Source organism: Theropithecus gelada, chromosome 4, assembly GCF_003255815.1.
Source record: "Theropithecus gelada isolate Dixy chromosome 4, Tgel_1.0, whole genome shotgun sequence".
NCBI lineage: Eukaryota > Metazoa > Chordata > Mammalia > Primates > Cercopithecidae > Theropithecus > Theropithecus gelada.
Genome location: NC_037671.1, coordinates 161096109 through 161108189, shown reverse-complemented (window position 1 = coordinate 161108189; position 12081 = coordinate 161096109). Strand labels below are relative to the sequence as shown.

Below are 12081 nucleotides of genomic sequence, written 5' to 3'. Positions count from 1 at the left end.
CAGTCCGCTAGCTGAACCACAGTGTTGTGTGTTCTCCGTAAAGTCCACACTCCTGTAAGAGCCATCACATTGCATCTGAGGTTTTCCTGGAGGAGAAAGTACAGCTTATTTCATTATTTTTTCTATGCCTATGAATTTCACACTTTTCTACAAGTCATGAGTTTTTCTTTAGCTAATTGAAAAGCTTTTAAACCGCTTTTCAGGCCGGGCACAGTGGCTCACGCCTGTAATCCCAGCACTTTGGGAGGCCGAGGCGGGCAGATCCCAAGGTCAGGAGATCGACAGCATCCTGGCTAACACAGTGAAACCCTGTCTCTACTAAAAGTACAAAACAGTAGCCAGGCGAGGTGGCGGGCACCTGTAGTCCCAGCTACTCGGGAGGCTGAGGCAGAAGAATGGCGTGAACCCAGGAAGCAGAGCTTGCAGTGAGCCGAGATCGCGCCACTGCACTCCAGCCTGGGCGACAGAGTGAGACTCCGTCTCAAAACAAACAAACAAACAAAAACGCTTTTCAGTTGTATTTTCTAGCATTTAGCTGGTTTATGACTGTCATGCTTCTGAATCTCCCCTTGTATGCTGTTTCCTGCCTCACAGCTGGGAAATCAGCTGTACTACTTTTGTCATCACTAACTCTTGTCACTTCTTTCACTCTCCATCTAATCTTTTCCAATACCGTTTCCTCATTTTCCAGCCATTCTACTTGCCCATCTTCTCCCCTTCTTTGTTGTTATGCTCAACCAAGGTGCTTTTTTATCTGCAAACCGGCTCTTTATTTTGACACATTTCCATTCTCCTTGTCACAAGTTGATATGTTTCTGTAATTTGTTTCAGTGTGAAAGAGTGCGTAGCCTTTACTTGAGCTGCCTGTTTTGTCAATACATTGCCTGCTTCATTGTCACCGATTTCATCGATACAGCTTATGTTTAATGAACCAGAATTCCTGGGGTTTTTTTAAATTTTCATTTGGAAGTATATATGCAAACATCTCTTCCAATTATCTTGTCAAAACCACATTTTCCATCATTTTTATTTTTCATCTATTGTCCTTGATTATTCTTTCATGTTTTCCCATTTTAGTGTTATTCTTTGACCTCATCATATTCCTAATTGCTACTGGCAAGAAGGTAACCTATAATATGTCCTGTGCTGGGTTACATCAGCAGATTAAACAGCTACTCTTAGCCCTGGGATGTACAGTGATTGTAAACTCCCTGCACAGACAATAGAGTAGTTGAGAGCTGGAACTCCCAGTCTCACACCTCTCATTTGCAGCCACTGCTTTGGGTTGACTTTTCTATACTTTTTTTCCCCAGGACATTCAAAATACAAGTGATTATTAGAGCTCAGGATTAAATAATGTGTGTACAATGCTTGGACTAGTACCTGCACATAGTAGGCCCTCAGTAAATGCTAGTATCATATTATCATATTATGCCGTTTTTCTTTTTGCTGTGCTACATTTCAACCACTTGACCTGCATTATCTTTTCTCTGCACCCATTATTTCATACAGAAAATCCTGAATGAGTGAAATTAATGCATACTTATGACCAAGAGTAGGATGAAGTACATATACTGTGGGAGACTTTCTCAAAGACATTTTCATGAGACAGTGTTCACGTTTAATTAACTACTTGGGATATGAAGTGTACTCTGGGAAAAAGTAACTATATATTATTCTTACTATTTCTTCAGAAGGGCAGATTATTCAAATAATTGATTTGAAGATTTCAGGTTTTTCAGTACTTGCTATTCAGTGCAGCAATGAATTCCATGAAATCCAATACCCTTACAAGAAATTTATGTTTATTTTAGCCAAAAGATGTTCTTTGGACTAAATTTGAGGATGTTTTTCTATGGACTATACTAGCTAGATTTAAGGATATTTTCAACCCATATTTAGTATCACGTCAACACTAAAATAAAGAATAAACCAGAGGCCTGGTGATATTGGCTTACATCCATGATAGCCTCAGGAAATGCTCCATATATACTTCATGAAATTATTTTCCACTTGAGGGAAAAGAAATCATATTTCCGTACTTCATTCCTTTTTCAGTGTCAGACCCATGGCCTCCAAGCAGAGCTGTTTTCTAGGGTTTCTTGATCCTTGAGCAAGGTGAATGGCCTCTGGCTCCACCCTGGGCAGTGCGTGCCTCCCCTACCCCGATTATTAATCCCCAGAAGTGCCTTGTGCCAGGATGTTATTCCTTAAATGCATTTGATTGACTTGGAAGAATTTTGCATTAGTGAACTCTTTCTTGTCTAGAAAATGCAAATGCCTTGTTGTGGCACTTGAGAAAAGATTATTTTCGAAGAGTTTTTCCTGTGATCACAGGCAAAATGACAAAGAGATTCCCTCCTTCACAATACAAATCCTTCCTTCTCCATTAAGGTTGGAAGTAAAGCTTTATATCAGTTTCCAATTAAGACATACATATATTATTTTAAGGAAAACTGAAGAAATGAAAAAGTGTTTTAGTTTATCCTGAAGAAACAGAATTCTGTTTTCAAGTGATGGGAAAAGAGAGTGCAGTTTCCAGTCTATTCACTGTCAAGGCTGCAGTGAGCCAAGATGAGATCGTGCCACTGCATCCCAGCCTGGGCAACAGAGTGAGATCCTATCTCAAAACAGAACAAAACCATGCAGTGATAGCCAGAAGATACTGCCAGGCATTTAATGAAAGAGCACATTAATAAAGATGCAATCTGATTGACTTTCTGTCTGTAAATTAAACCCAAATAGCAAATCTTTTTTCAACTCTATAATTGTGAAGTTAAGATCACCCCAAATTTGTCTTGTGAACTTTTGAGTTTTTAATTTATTAATCCTCTTACATTCAGCTGTCATAGTGGTTTCTTTAAAGGGTTGCTACAAAGCCTACAGTTGAGAAGTCCTTTTATAACCATGTCCAAATACATAGTATTCTCTATAATTGTGTTTGTCTTATTTTTGCTAGGAAATAAAATTTCTGAATGAGATCTGAAAATGGACCTTAGAACCTGAATACTCACACTTTTGATACCTATGCAGTGTTATATGAATTTCCTTAAACCCACTGTTGTTCACAATAACTTGATTCATAACAGTGTTCCTTGGAAGGTAAATGGTCAGAAGCTATGTGGTTTTTCATAAAACATTCCATCTTGAGTAAAACTGTAAAAGTTCTTCATGGTTCAACCTTACATTTGGCGGATCTAACATATTTCTGTTCTATTCAACATTTTAAATAGATATAGCTAATCTCCCCATATGTTCTAATGCTGCTTCCTATGAACCATCAAATGCCTTGGCTTTTGGGAAAACCCAGAAGCATGCATTTGGTTTACCTATAAATAAATAAGACATGTACAGAATATTTTCCTGGAAAAGTATTACTTATCCTTGTGACAAGTCTTAACACCTGGTAAGACTTGTTCACTTAACATTTTTTAAGTTTGGTTGCTGTTTTCCCCTGCTGGCTGTTGAACTTGAATCCTGAAACAGTTGTAGTATATCTTGCTTGCCTGCTTGCACGCTTCCTCTCTTTCCACCTTTTATTCCATCTTAAAGCTAATTTAGGAAAAGTCTGGTTATAAACTCTTTACATAAAAATTATCTTTTATCACTAATGTAGTGTTTTTTCCAGAACCATCAGCTAATAGGAATATAAGACCATTGCTCTCCATAACTACTGGATTACTTCTACATCTTTCATTAGTATTTAAAGAGCCAAAGAGCTAACAATATATTTCAGATTTTTTACGTGGACATGCCTTCCTTTTGGACTCATCATAAATTCATAGGACTGTAAGGACAGTTGAGTATGATGGTTCTGGGCACCTTTAGGTAATAACATCTTCTTCCTACTTTTCTCTCTATCTCTGCTTTGCTCCTTTTCCTGAACCTGCTTTTGGCTTTCTTCAACTGCTCTTCTGGCACTCTTGTGTGTAAAACCAATCACCTGCACCCTAGTTATCCCCATTTGTCCTCGTTCAGCATCTTGCAGCCCCATCATCATGCCCTACAAAGCTGCACACTCTAGAAATTCGATGGATCGACCAAAACTCTTTGTAACACCACCTGAGGGCTCTTCTCGCAGGAGGACCGTTCATGGCATAGCGGTGAGTAGCTGTTGGGAGCAGCTGGGCAAGTCTGGGAGCCAGTGCTGTTCCTGTGCAGACTGGACACAACCCTGAGGTGCGGTGTGGGCCTAAGAGGGGGAGACCGCGACATCCACCATCCCATCTCTCCCATTGATCATGAATCTGGCTGGCTGGGCAGTAGTGTCCCCTCACTTCCTCTTCACTTGGGGATTTTCCTCTCCCTAAACATTTGAATTTGAAGACAAAAGCTGTTCTTTGTTCAAGCATATATGAGTGGATGCCCTACCCTGCTGGAGCGTCCATACACATAAGTGCAATGCCAGAATACTTTCATTTTTGAAAGTAGGAAAACCAAATGGCCTTTGAAGGGGAAGTGGGCTTGGACCAGTGCCTTGGCATTTTATTCCAACCATATCCAGAAGCTGGCTGAACTCTAAATGTGGTTCACTCAAAAGCAAGATAAAGAATTTTTATCCTGCTTGGCTAATCCCTGTCAAGGCCCTGTCAAGGGATCTTAAAATATAGTCAAAAAAGCATTTTGAAAACATTAGTCATTTACTAAATCACTAATTCTTAAAAGGCTGTTAGGCTGTGCTATAAGCTCAGATTTTGTAAGTGAAAAATATAATTTGTACTTGTTATTACGGGCTGAGGTAATGTTAATTTTCACCATGCTATAAATGCAATGAGGTAATTTGTATGTCTCCAGGAATCTTTCTTCTTCTTTGTTTTAAATCCTGTGTTTATTTGGTATCAGTTGAAAGATACAAACCTTATTCTGTGGTCTTTAGACATTGTACTTTAGTCTTAAAGGATTCACCAGTCAACTAGAAGATCTCATTGCCTCTCTCCAAGATAACAGTATGACCCTTTTAATGAAAGGCTGAAACAATTTCTTAAAATCGTAACTTCCCAGAGCAATTCAGATTTATAAACCTGATGGACACTTAAAAGGATTTTGCTTAAAGGATAATTCAGGGTTGTGAGAGCTTGATGGCTTTGCCTACACCCTGTTTTTCTTTCAAGCTCCATCAGCCTTTCTGGAATCTGTGTTTGATTCATGATTGAGTCAGGCCTCCAACCCTCTAAGCCACAGGTGAAACAATCTTTGATGTCTGGGAAGTTTTAGTTTATTAGTGTTTCAGAGATTCTCCTTAACTGCAGACAAAAAGCCATAGTTAAACAGAACAGCTTGGCCCCAAAGTTGGGGGTACTCACTGGGCAGGGGAAAAGAGCATTCACCATGGAAAAAATATCTTGTTCTGGGTAAAAACAAAAATTAACACTGCTTGAGAGAAGGTTGAGGGCCACCTGTGGCTGACAAGTTAAATGAAAGATGTGTCATCACATGATCCAGAGCCTTGGTTTGTTTTGTTTTTATTACCTTCGTCTTTCTCTATTTAATCAAGTAGCTGTCTTTTTACCTCTTTACAACCAAGTATTTAGGCAAATACTGCCAGAAAATGACTCAGAGTCATTTATATCCTGGAGCTGCACTGTGGAATTCAGTAGTGACTGGCCACAGTGGTGAGCACTTGGAAAGGGGCTAGTGAAACTGACAAGTTGAATTTTAAGTTTTTAAAAAATGTTTAGTTGTGATTAAAAAAATAAATAAAAATAACATAAAATTTACCATTTTAACCATTCTAAAGTTCAGCAGTGTTAAGTATATTCATATTGCAGTGCTACCAATGTCCAGAACTTTTTAAGTCCTGAAAAACTCAAACTGTATACCCATCAAACAACTCCCCATTTCTCCCTCCCCTCAGCCCCTGGCAGTCACTGTTTTAATTTCTGTTTCTGTGAATTTAGCTACTTTAGAGACCACATAAAAGTGAAATCATGCAGTGTTTGAATTTTTGTGCCTGGCTTATTTCACTTAGCATAATGTTCTCAAGGTTCATCCTTGTTATAACATATGTCAGAATTTCCTTCCTTTTTAGGGCTGAATAATATTCCATTATATTTGTATACCACATTTTGTTTATCATTTCATGTATTGGTGAACATCTGGGTTGCTTTCACCTCGTGGCTATTGTGAATAACACTGCTATGAACATAGGAATATAGATATCTCTAGAGATCCTTCTTTCAATTTCTCTTGATATATAGAGATTGCCGGATCATATAGTAATCCTATTTTCAATTTTTTGAGGAGCCTCTATGCCATTTTCCACAGCAGCTGTATCATTTTACATTTCTACTAACAGTGCACAAAGATTTCTGTATCTCCACATTCTCGCCAACAGTCGTGATCTTGTTTTTTGATAACAGCCATCTTAAGGAATGTGAGGTGATGGTTTGTAGTTTTGGTTTGCATTTATTTAATGATCAGTGATGATGAACGTATTTGCATATGCTTGTTGGCTTTTCATATGGCATCGTTAGAAAAATGGCTATTCAAGTTCTTTGCCTATTTTTTAATGGGGTTGTTTTGTTATTGTTGAATTGTAGAGTTATTTATATATTCTGGTAGTAACCCCTTATTAAATATATGACTTGCAAATACTTTCTCCTATTCCATAGGTTGCCTTTTTACTCTATTGATTGTTTCCTTTGATATATAGAAGTGTTTAAGTTTTATGTTGTCCCATTTGTTTACTGTTACTTCATTGCCTGTGCTTTTGGTGTTATATCCAGGAAATCAGTACCAAACACAGTGTCGTGAAGCTTTTCACTTACATTTTCTTCTAGAGGTTTTATAGCTTTAAGTCTTGCATTTAAGTCTTTACTCCGTTTTGAGTTAACTTTTGTATATTTTATAAGGTAGGAATCCAGCTTCATTCTTTTGCATTTGGATATCCAGTTTTCCCTGCATCATTTGTTGAAGAGAATGTCCTTGTTTCATTGAGTGGTGTTAGCATTTGACCATAAACACAAGGGTTTGTTTCTGGGCTCTGGACTCTATTCCATTGATCTATGTATCTTTTTGTTTTGTTTTGTTTTGTTTTGTTTTGAGACAGTCTCACTCTGTCACCCATGCTGGAGTGCAGTGGCGCAATCTCAGCTCACTGCAACCTCCGCCTCCCAGGCCCAAGTGATTCTTATGCCCCAGCCCTCTGAATAGCTGGGACTACAGGCATGCACTACCACGCCCATCTAATTTATATATTTTTAGTAGAGACAGGGTTTCACCATGTAGGCCAGGCTGGTCTTGAACTCCTGACCTCAAGTGACCCACCCACCTCGACCTCCCCAAATGCTGGGATTACAGACATGAGCTGTAGTGCCCAGTCCCATATATCTATATGTCTTGATACCATTACCACAGTACTGATCACTGTAGCTTTTTACCAATTGAGTATCTCTAATTCAAAAAAACAAAATACAGAATGCTCCAAAATGTGAAACTTTTCGAATACCAACATGACACTCAAAGGAGATGCTCATTGGAGCATCTCAGATTTCCAGTTTTATGAATTAAGGCTGCTAAAGCAGTAAGTGTTAATGCAAGTATTCCAAAATCTGAAATCTGACACACTGTAATCCCAATCATTTTGGATAAGGGATACTCAACCTGTAATATGTTGTGAAATCAGGAAATGTAAGAACTCTGACTTTGTTCTTCTTCAAGATTATTTTGGTTCTTCAGGGTCCTTTGAAATTTTCTGTGAATTTTGGGTCGAATTTTTATATTTCTACAAAAATAAAAATTATATTGGGATTTCAATAGGGAATGCATGGAATCTGTGGATCGCTTTTGGTAGTAGTGACATCCTAACAGTATTAAATCTTCTAATCCCTGCACACAGGACTTCCTTCCGTTTATTTGTGTTGTCTTTAATTTCTTTCAGCACTATCTTCTAGTTTTCAGTATGCAGGTCTTTAGCCTCCTCTGTTAAGTTCATTCCTAAGTGCTTTATTCCTTTGGATGTTATAGGAAATGGAGTTGTTTTTCAAATTTCCTTTTCTATTTTACTTAATTTGAATTAATTTAGATTTAAATTCAAATAGGCAAATGTGGTTAGTGGCTAGATTTAGAACATCATCGTATCAGAAAGTTCTATTAAACAGCACTGCCTTAAAGTATCTGTCAGTGAATCGTCTCTCTTGGAGGATATTTATACTGTATTCTAAACTACCTTAATTACAAAATTAAAGTCTTTTTCCTACTGATATGTTGCCCAGGCCATTGACTTGCTGAGCATGTGCTCCCTCTCAGCATTGTGGAAAGTATTAATAGGAAAGATGATTGTATAGATGGTGGGCTATTAACTCAGATCAGGATGAGAATCAGGAGTGCCTTTACATGTCTGGTACCCAAATGGGTGGTTGGATATAAGAGTAACAAAAGGACTGAAAGAGTTAAAAAAGAAAAGAAAAAAACTCCCTGGTTGGGAGGGTGTTAAGTATTGAGTGTTTTTCCAAACCATTCCTCCTCTGCTCACCTACCCCTAGGTGATTAAAGGAGATCACTTTTGAAAAAGAAAGAAACAATTGGTTCAAAGGCACTGTAATCCTAGGATTATGTACCTTTATATAGGTTCATTCCCTGATCCCTGTATTATCAAGGCACAGATAATAATCCCCAACCCCCCCGCCACATCAAAAATTGTCCCTCTTGAGCCTTTTTCCCATTTAGATCACCCATTGATCTGATTTCAGCCAAATCAAAATGTTTTGAGAAAAAGAAAAAGAAGGGCTACTTGAGGTGCTTAACCCCAGTCTCCCCTGGGAAAAGCCCTGGGCCTGCCACCCTGTACACCAGCCAGCAGCACCCCATATGGTGGCTGCAACTTTTGATACCCAAAGCCCACAGCAGCTCTGTGAGGCCCCACCTCCTACTTCTGGGGACTAAAATGGGAGAAATGGTGATTGAGCAGCTGGAAATGATGGAGAGCTGGCACACACTTGTGAAGCTCTTCTCTGCCTCTTTCTTCATTTTTTCTGTTTAGAAATCCCAGGGAGACAATGAGCATTATTTGACACTTAGATGTTTTTGCTTCTCTGATAACCCAGTCCATCAACTAGGGTGCTATTAAGGAAAATGGAGGGAAGCAATTAAAAGGGACACTGAGGGGAATAAAAGGGAAAGGAAGGAAGAGAGGAACTGATGCTTGAGCCAGGCAGAAAAGGAGAGAAGAAAAAGTGCACTACTAGTTCATGTCACCTGGGGCTAGATAATACTCTGCCCCTTCCCATGCATGCTTGCAGTCTGCCCTCCTGACAGGTGTTCACCTAGGTGCTTCCAGCACGTGCCCCTCCTACCATTGTCAGGTTTCAGATACTTGGAAAGGGTCTGTTTTGCTCTGTACAATTTTTGTTTGTTTTGGTCTCGATTGACTTTAGAGTAGTAGAACACTTCTCTTGGCTTCCCTTTGCCCATTTTGACTGAGGAAAGTGTCATCTCTCTAGCTGAATTCCTAGTTGGCAGTCAGGGAGGCGTGATGTTTTGGCCCACCTTCAGATTTCAGTTTATTCCTGGTAAGGAAGAGCAAAAAAAATAAATAAATAGCTGAAATTCCTCACTGTAAACCTGACTTTTCTTCAGAATCACTTATTGTATCCGTTATCTATTGCTGCAAGAGGACACTAGGTGAGGAAGGACTTGATTCCATTATAAAACATCAATATAAAAGAAAAATGAGTTTATATCTAATATAGCAGGCATATAATTTTTTTTAAAGACTGAGATACTGTATGTTTGGGGGGGAAAATGCTAAGAATTAAAAAGAAAAAGATGTGTTTTAATTCAAAGTTTTTTAAAAATGGAAGTAACATTTGACATTTGTGTGGGATAAACCTGATTGGGAGGTTTTGCTTCAGGTAATGAATTTTAGACACAAAGTATAGGTTCTTTCTAAAAGTATGTATATACATATGCTTTTTGACAAACATGACTCCAGATCACACATCCGGAACCACCTTATTAGTGTCACATTGTGTTAATTCAGTTATACTGTTCAGTGTTAAGCTAACAAGGGCCTTTTGTTGAGATGGAATGGGTATATGTGACATAGCTGAGAAAATTCCTTAAAAGGCATTCAATGGTTTCTAGCTCCACTGTTGAGTATTGTGAGTGTGGTTGCCTCGCTCATGGAAAAATCTAACTATTGAGTTTCTCTGAACTTAGGGCTATAAAAAAGAGAGAGAGAGAGAAAATGTACCCTTCCTCACATCTGGCACCCGAAGGGCTATATCTCCATCTAATCCCAAAGCAAGACCGCCAGCTCCCTCCCGACTTTGGTAAGTGAAATATAAGTGGCTGGCTGGGTTGTTCCATGTTAGAGAATTAGTAGCTCGCTCTTCTGAAAGTGAACTGTTCTTCTCATGCTGTTTGGCTTTGACTTAGGGAATAACATTCTTCCGGGAAAGGAAAGGAAAAAGAGAAATTGGAATGGTTCCCTAAAGCAACTCTATTTCTGCATCTACCACATAAAAAACAAATACACTGAGCTAAATATCTGCATTCTCTTCCATCGAGTCGTGTTGTAGGTTCTGGCAAGCCTATTCTCATGTGTCCCCTTCTGTCTGCCTTGTTTGTTTGTGGCCCAGGCTTCCGTCCAAGTCTCTTCCTCATTTGCCTGGCACACCCAGACCGACATCCTCCTTGCCACCCGGCTCAGTCAAAGCTGCTTCTGCTCAGGTCCGGCCCCCATCCCCCGGCAACATCCGCCCCGTCAAGAGGGAAGTCAGAGTGGAGCCTGAGAAAAAAGACCCTGAGAAGGAACCTCAGAAAGTTGCCAATGAGCCCTCACTAAAGGGAAGAGCACCTTTAGTGAAGGTAGAAGAAGCCACAGTTGAAGAGGGGAAACCTGCTGAACCAGAAGCTGGCCCTGGTAAGAGCGAACTCACCTGTGGTGCAGGTGCTGTCTCTTTTTCTCCTGCACTGCTTTGATGAAGCTTTTTTTGTTTTCCTTTTCTTCTCTTATTGGAGACTTGGAAATTTTACTCTAAGGTTAAGTTTAACACCTTTCCTTAAGTATAATATTTTAACTTAGCGTTGCTTAAAAATAGTTTAAAAAAAAAAAAAAAAGAAAAAAAAACCTGGCAACACTATTCCTGTGCATCCTGGAGTTTAAGGACCCCTGGCATAGCCTGTGTGCTTGACAGAAGTCAGAATTTTTTCCAGACACTGGTTTTTCACCTCTGCCAGGGTAACCAAATGCTATTTAGAAATGTAAAATCACCTGGAGCTAGAAGTTCAATATTTCTAGTTGAAAATTGTCTTCATCCAAAGTTTTCTACTTAAGATTGATTTGAAGATACAGGGTGGGGCAAGAAAGAGGAGCTGATTCAAGACAGGTGAAGATGGTAGAGAAAGGAGGAGTCCAGTGTTTGCTTCCATGGAAAAGGAGAGGAGGGCCATAGAGCATCATAATAGCCATGAAAAAAATCTGTGGAAGCAGAAATAGAAATGTAAATCTCAAATCATACATCCAAAAGCCTATGGTTAGAACCACAACATGTGAATTCTCAGTGCTTTTATTGGCTGAGTTCATTCCATAAAATGTGTTCAGAGCACCTGCATCAAAATTACCTGTTGTATTCATTACCTATTGCTGCATAATGAATTAGCAGCATAAAACAACAACAAACATTTCTCATATCACATGGATTCTTGGGTCAGGAATTTGGCAGCAGTGCAGCTGGGTGGTTCCTGCTCAGGACCACTCATGAGATTGCAGTCAAGCTGTCCACTAGAGCTGCAGTCATCTCAAGACTCAACCAGAGCTGGAAGGTGGCTTACACACAAGGCTGGGGGCAGGTGGCCTCAGCTTCTCCACACATGGACCACTCCATGTTATTGGTGAATGTCCTCATCTGTCTCCTTGCTCTGCTGGCTTCTGCCAGAGTGAGTGACCTGGAAGAGAGAATGAGGAGGAATCTACAATGTCTCTTATGACCCAGTCTCAGAAGTTGCACACCGATGTTTCTGTCACATTCTGTTAAGTAGAAGCAAGTCACTAGGTGGGACTCACACTCAAAGAGAAACATAGTCTCCACCTTTTGAAGAGAGAGTTTTCTTTTTTTTTTTTTTTTTTTTTTTTTTTTT

The 12081-nt window shown here is 39.4% G+C and overlaps 1 protein-coding gene and 1 pseudogene across 10 annotated transcripts in view; one reads left to right on the top strand and one right to left on the bottom strand.

The window, feature by feature from the left end:
- The window catches only part of MAP7 (microtubule associated protein 7), a 211308-nt gene that overhangs the window by 176341 nt on the left and 22886 nt on the right, over window positions 1–12081 (top strand). For 9 of the 10 annotated variants that reach the window (XM_025382724.1, XM_025382723.1, XM_025382719.1 and 6 more), the window contains 3 exons: window positions 3979–4103; window positions 10159–10271; window positions 10581–10864. In XM_025382724.1, coding sequence (XP_025238509.1) covers window positions 3979–4103; window positions 10159–10271; window positions 10581–10864 — 522 coding nt within the window. Of the gene's footprint in view, window positions 1–3954; window positions 4104–10158; window positions 10272–10580; window positions 10865–12081 lie in introns of all 10 variants that reach the window. The other variant, XM_025382716.1, reaches the window with a different exon arrangement.
- Window positions 11499–12081, bottom strand: part of LOC112622157 — a 2318-nt pseudogene continuing 1735 nt past the window's right edge.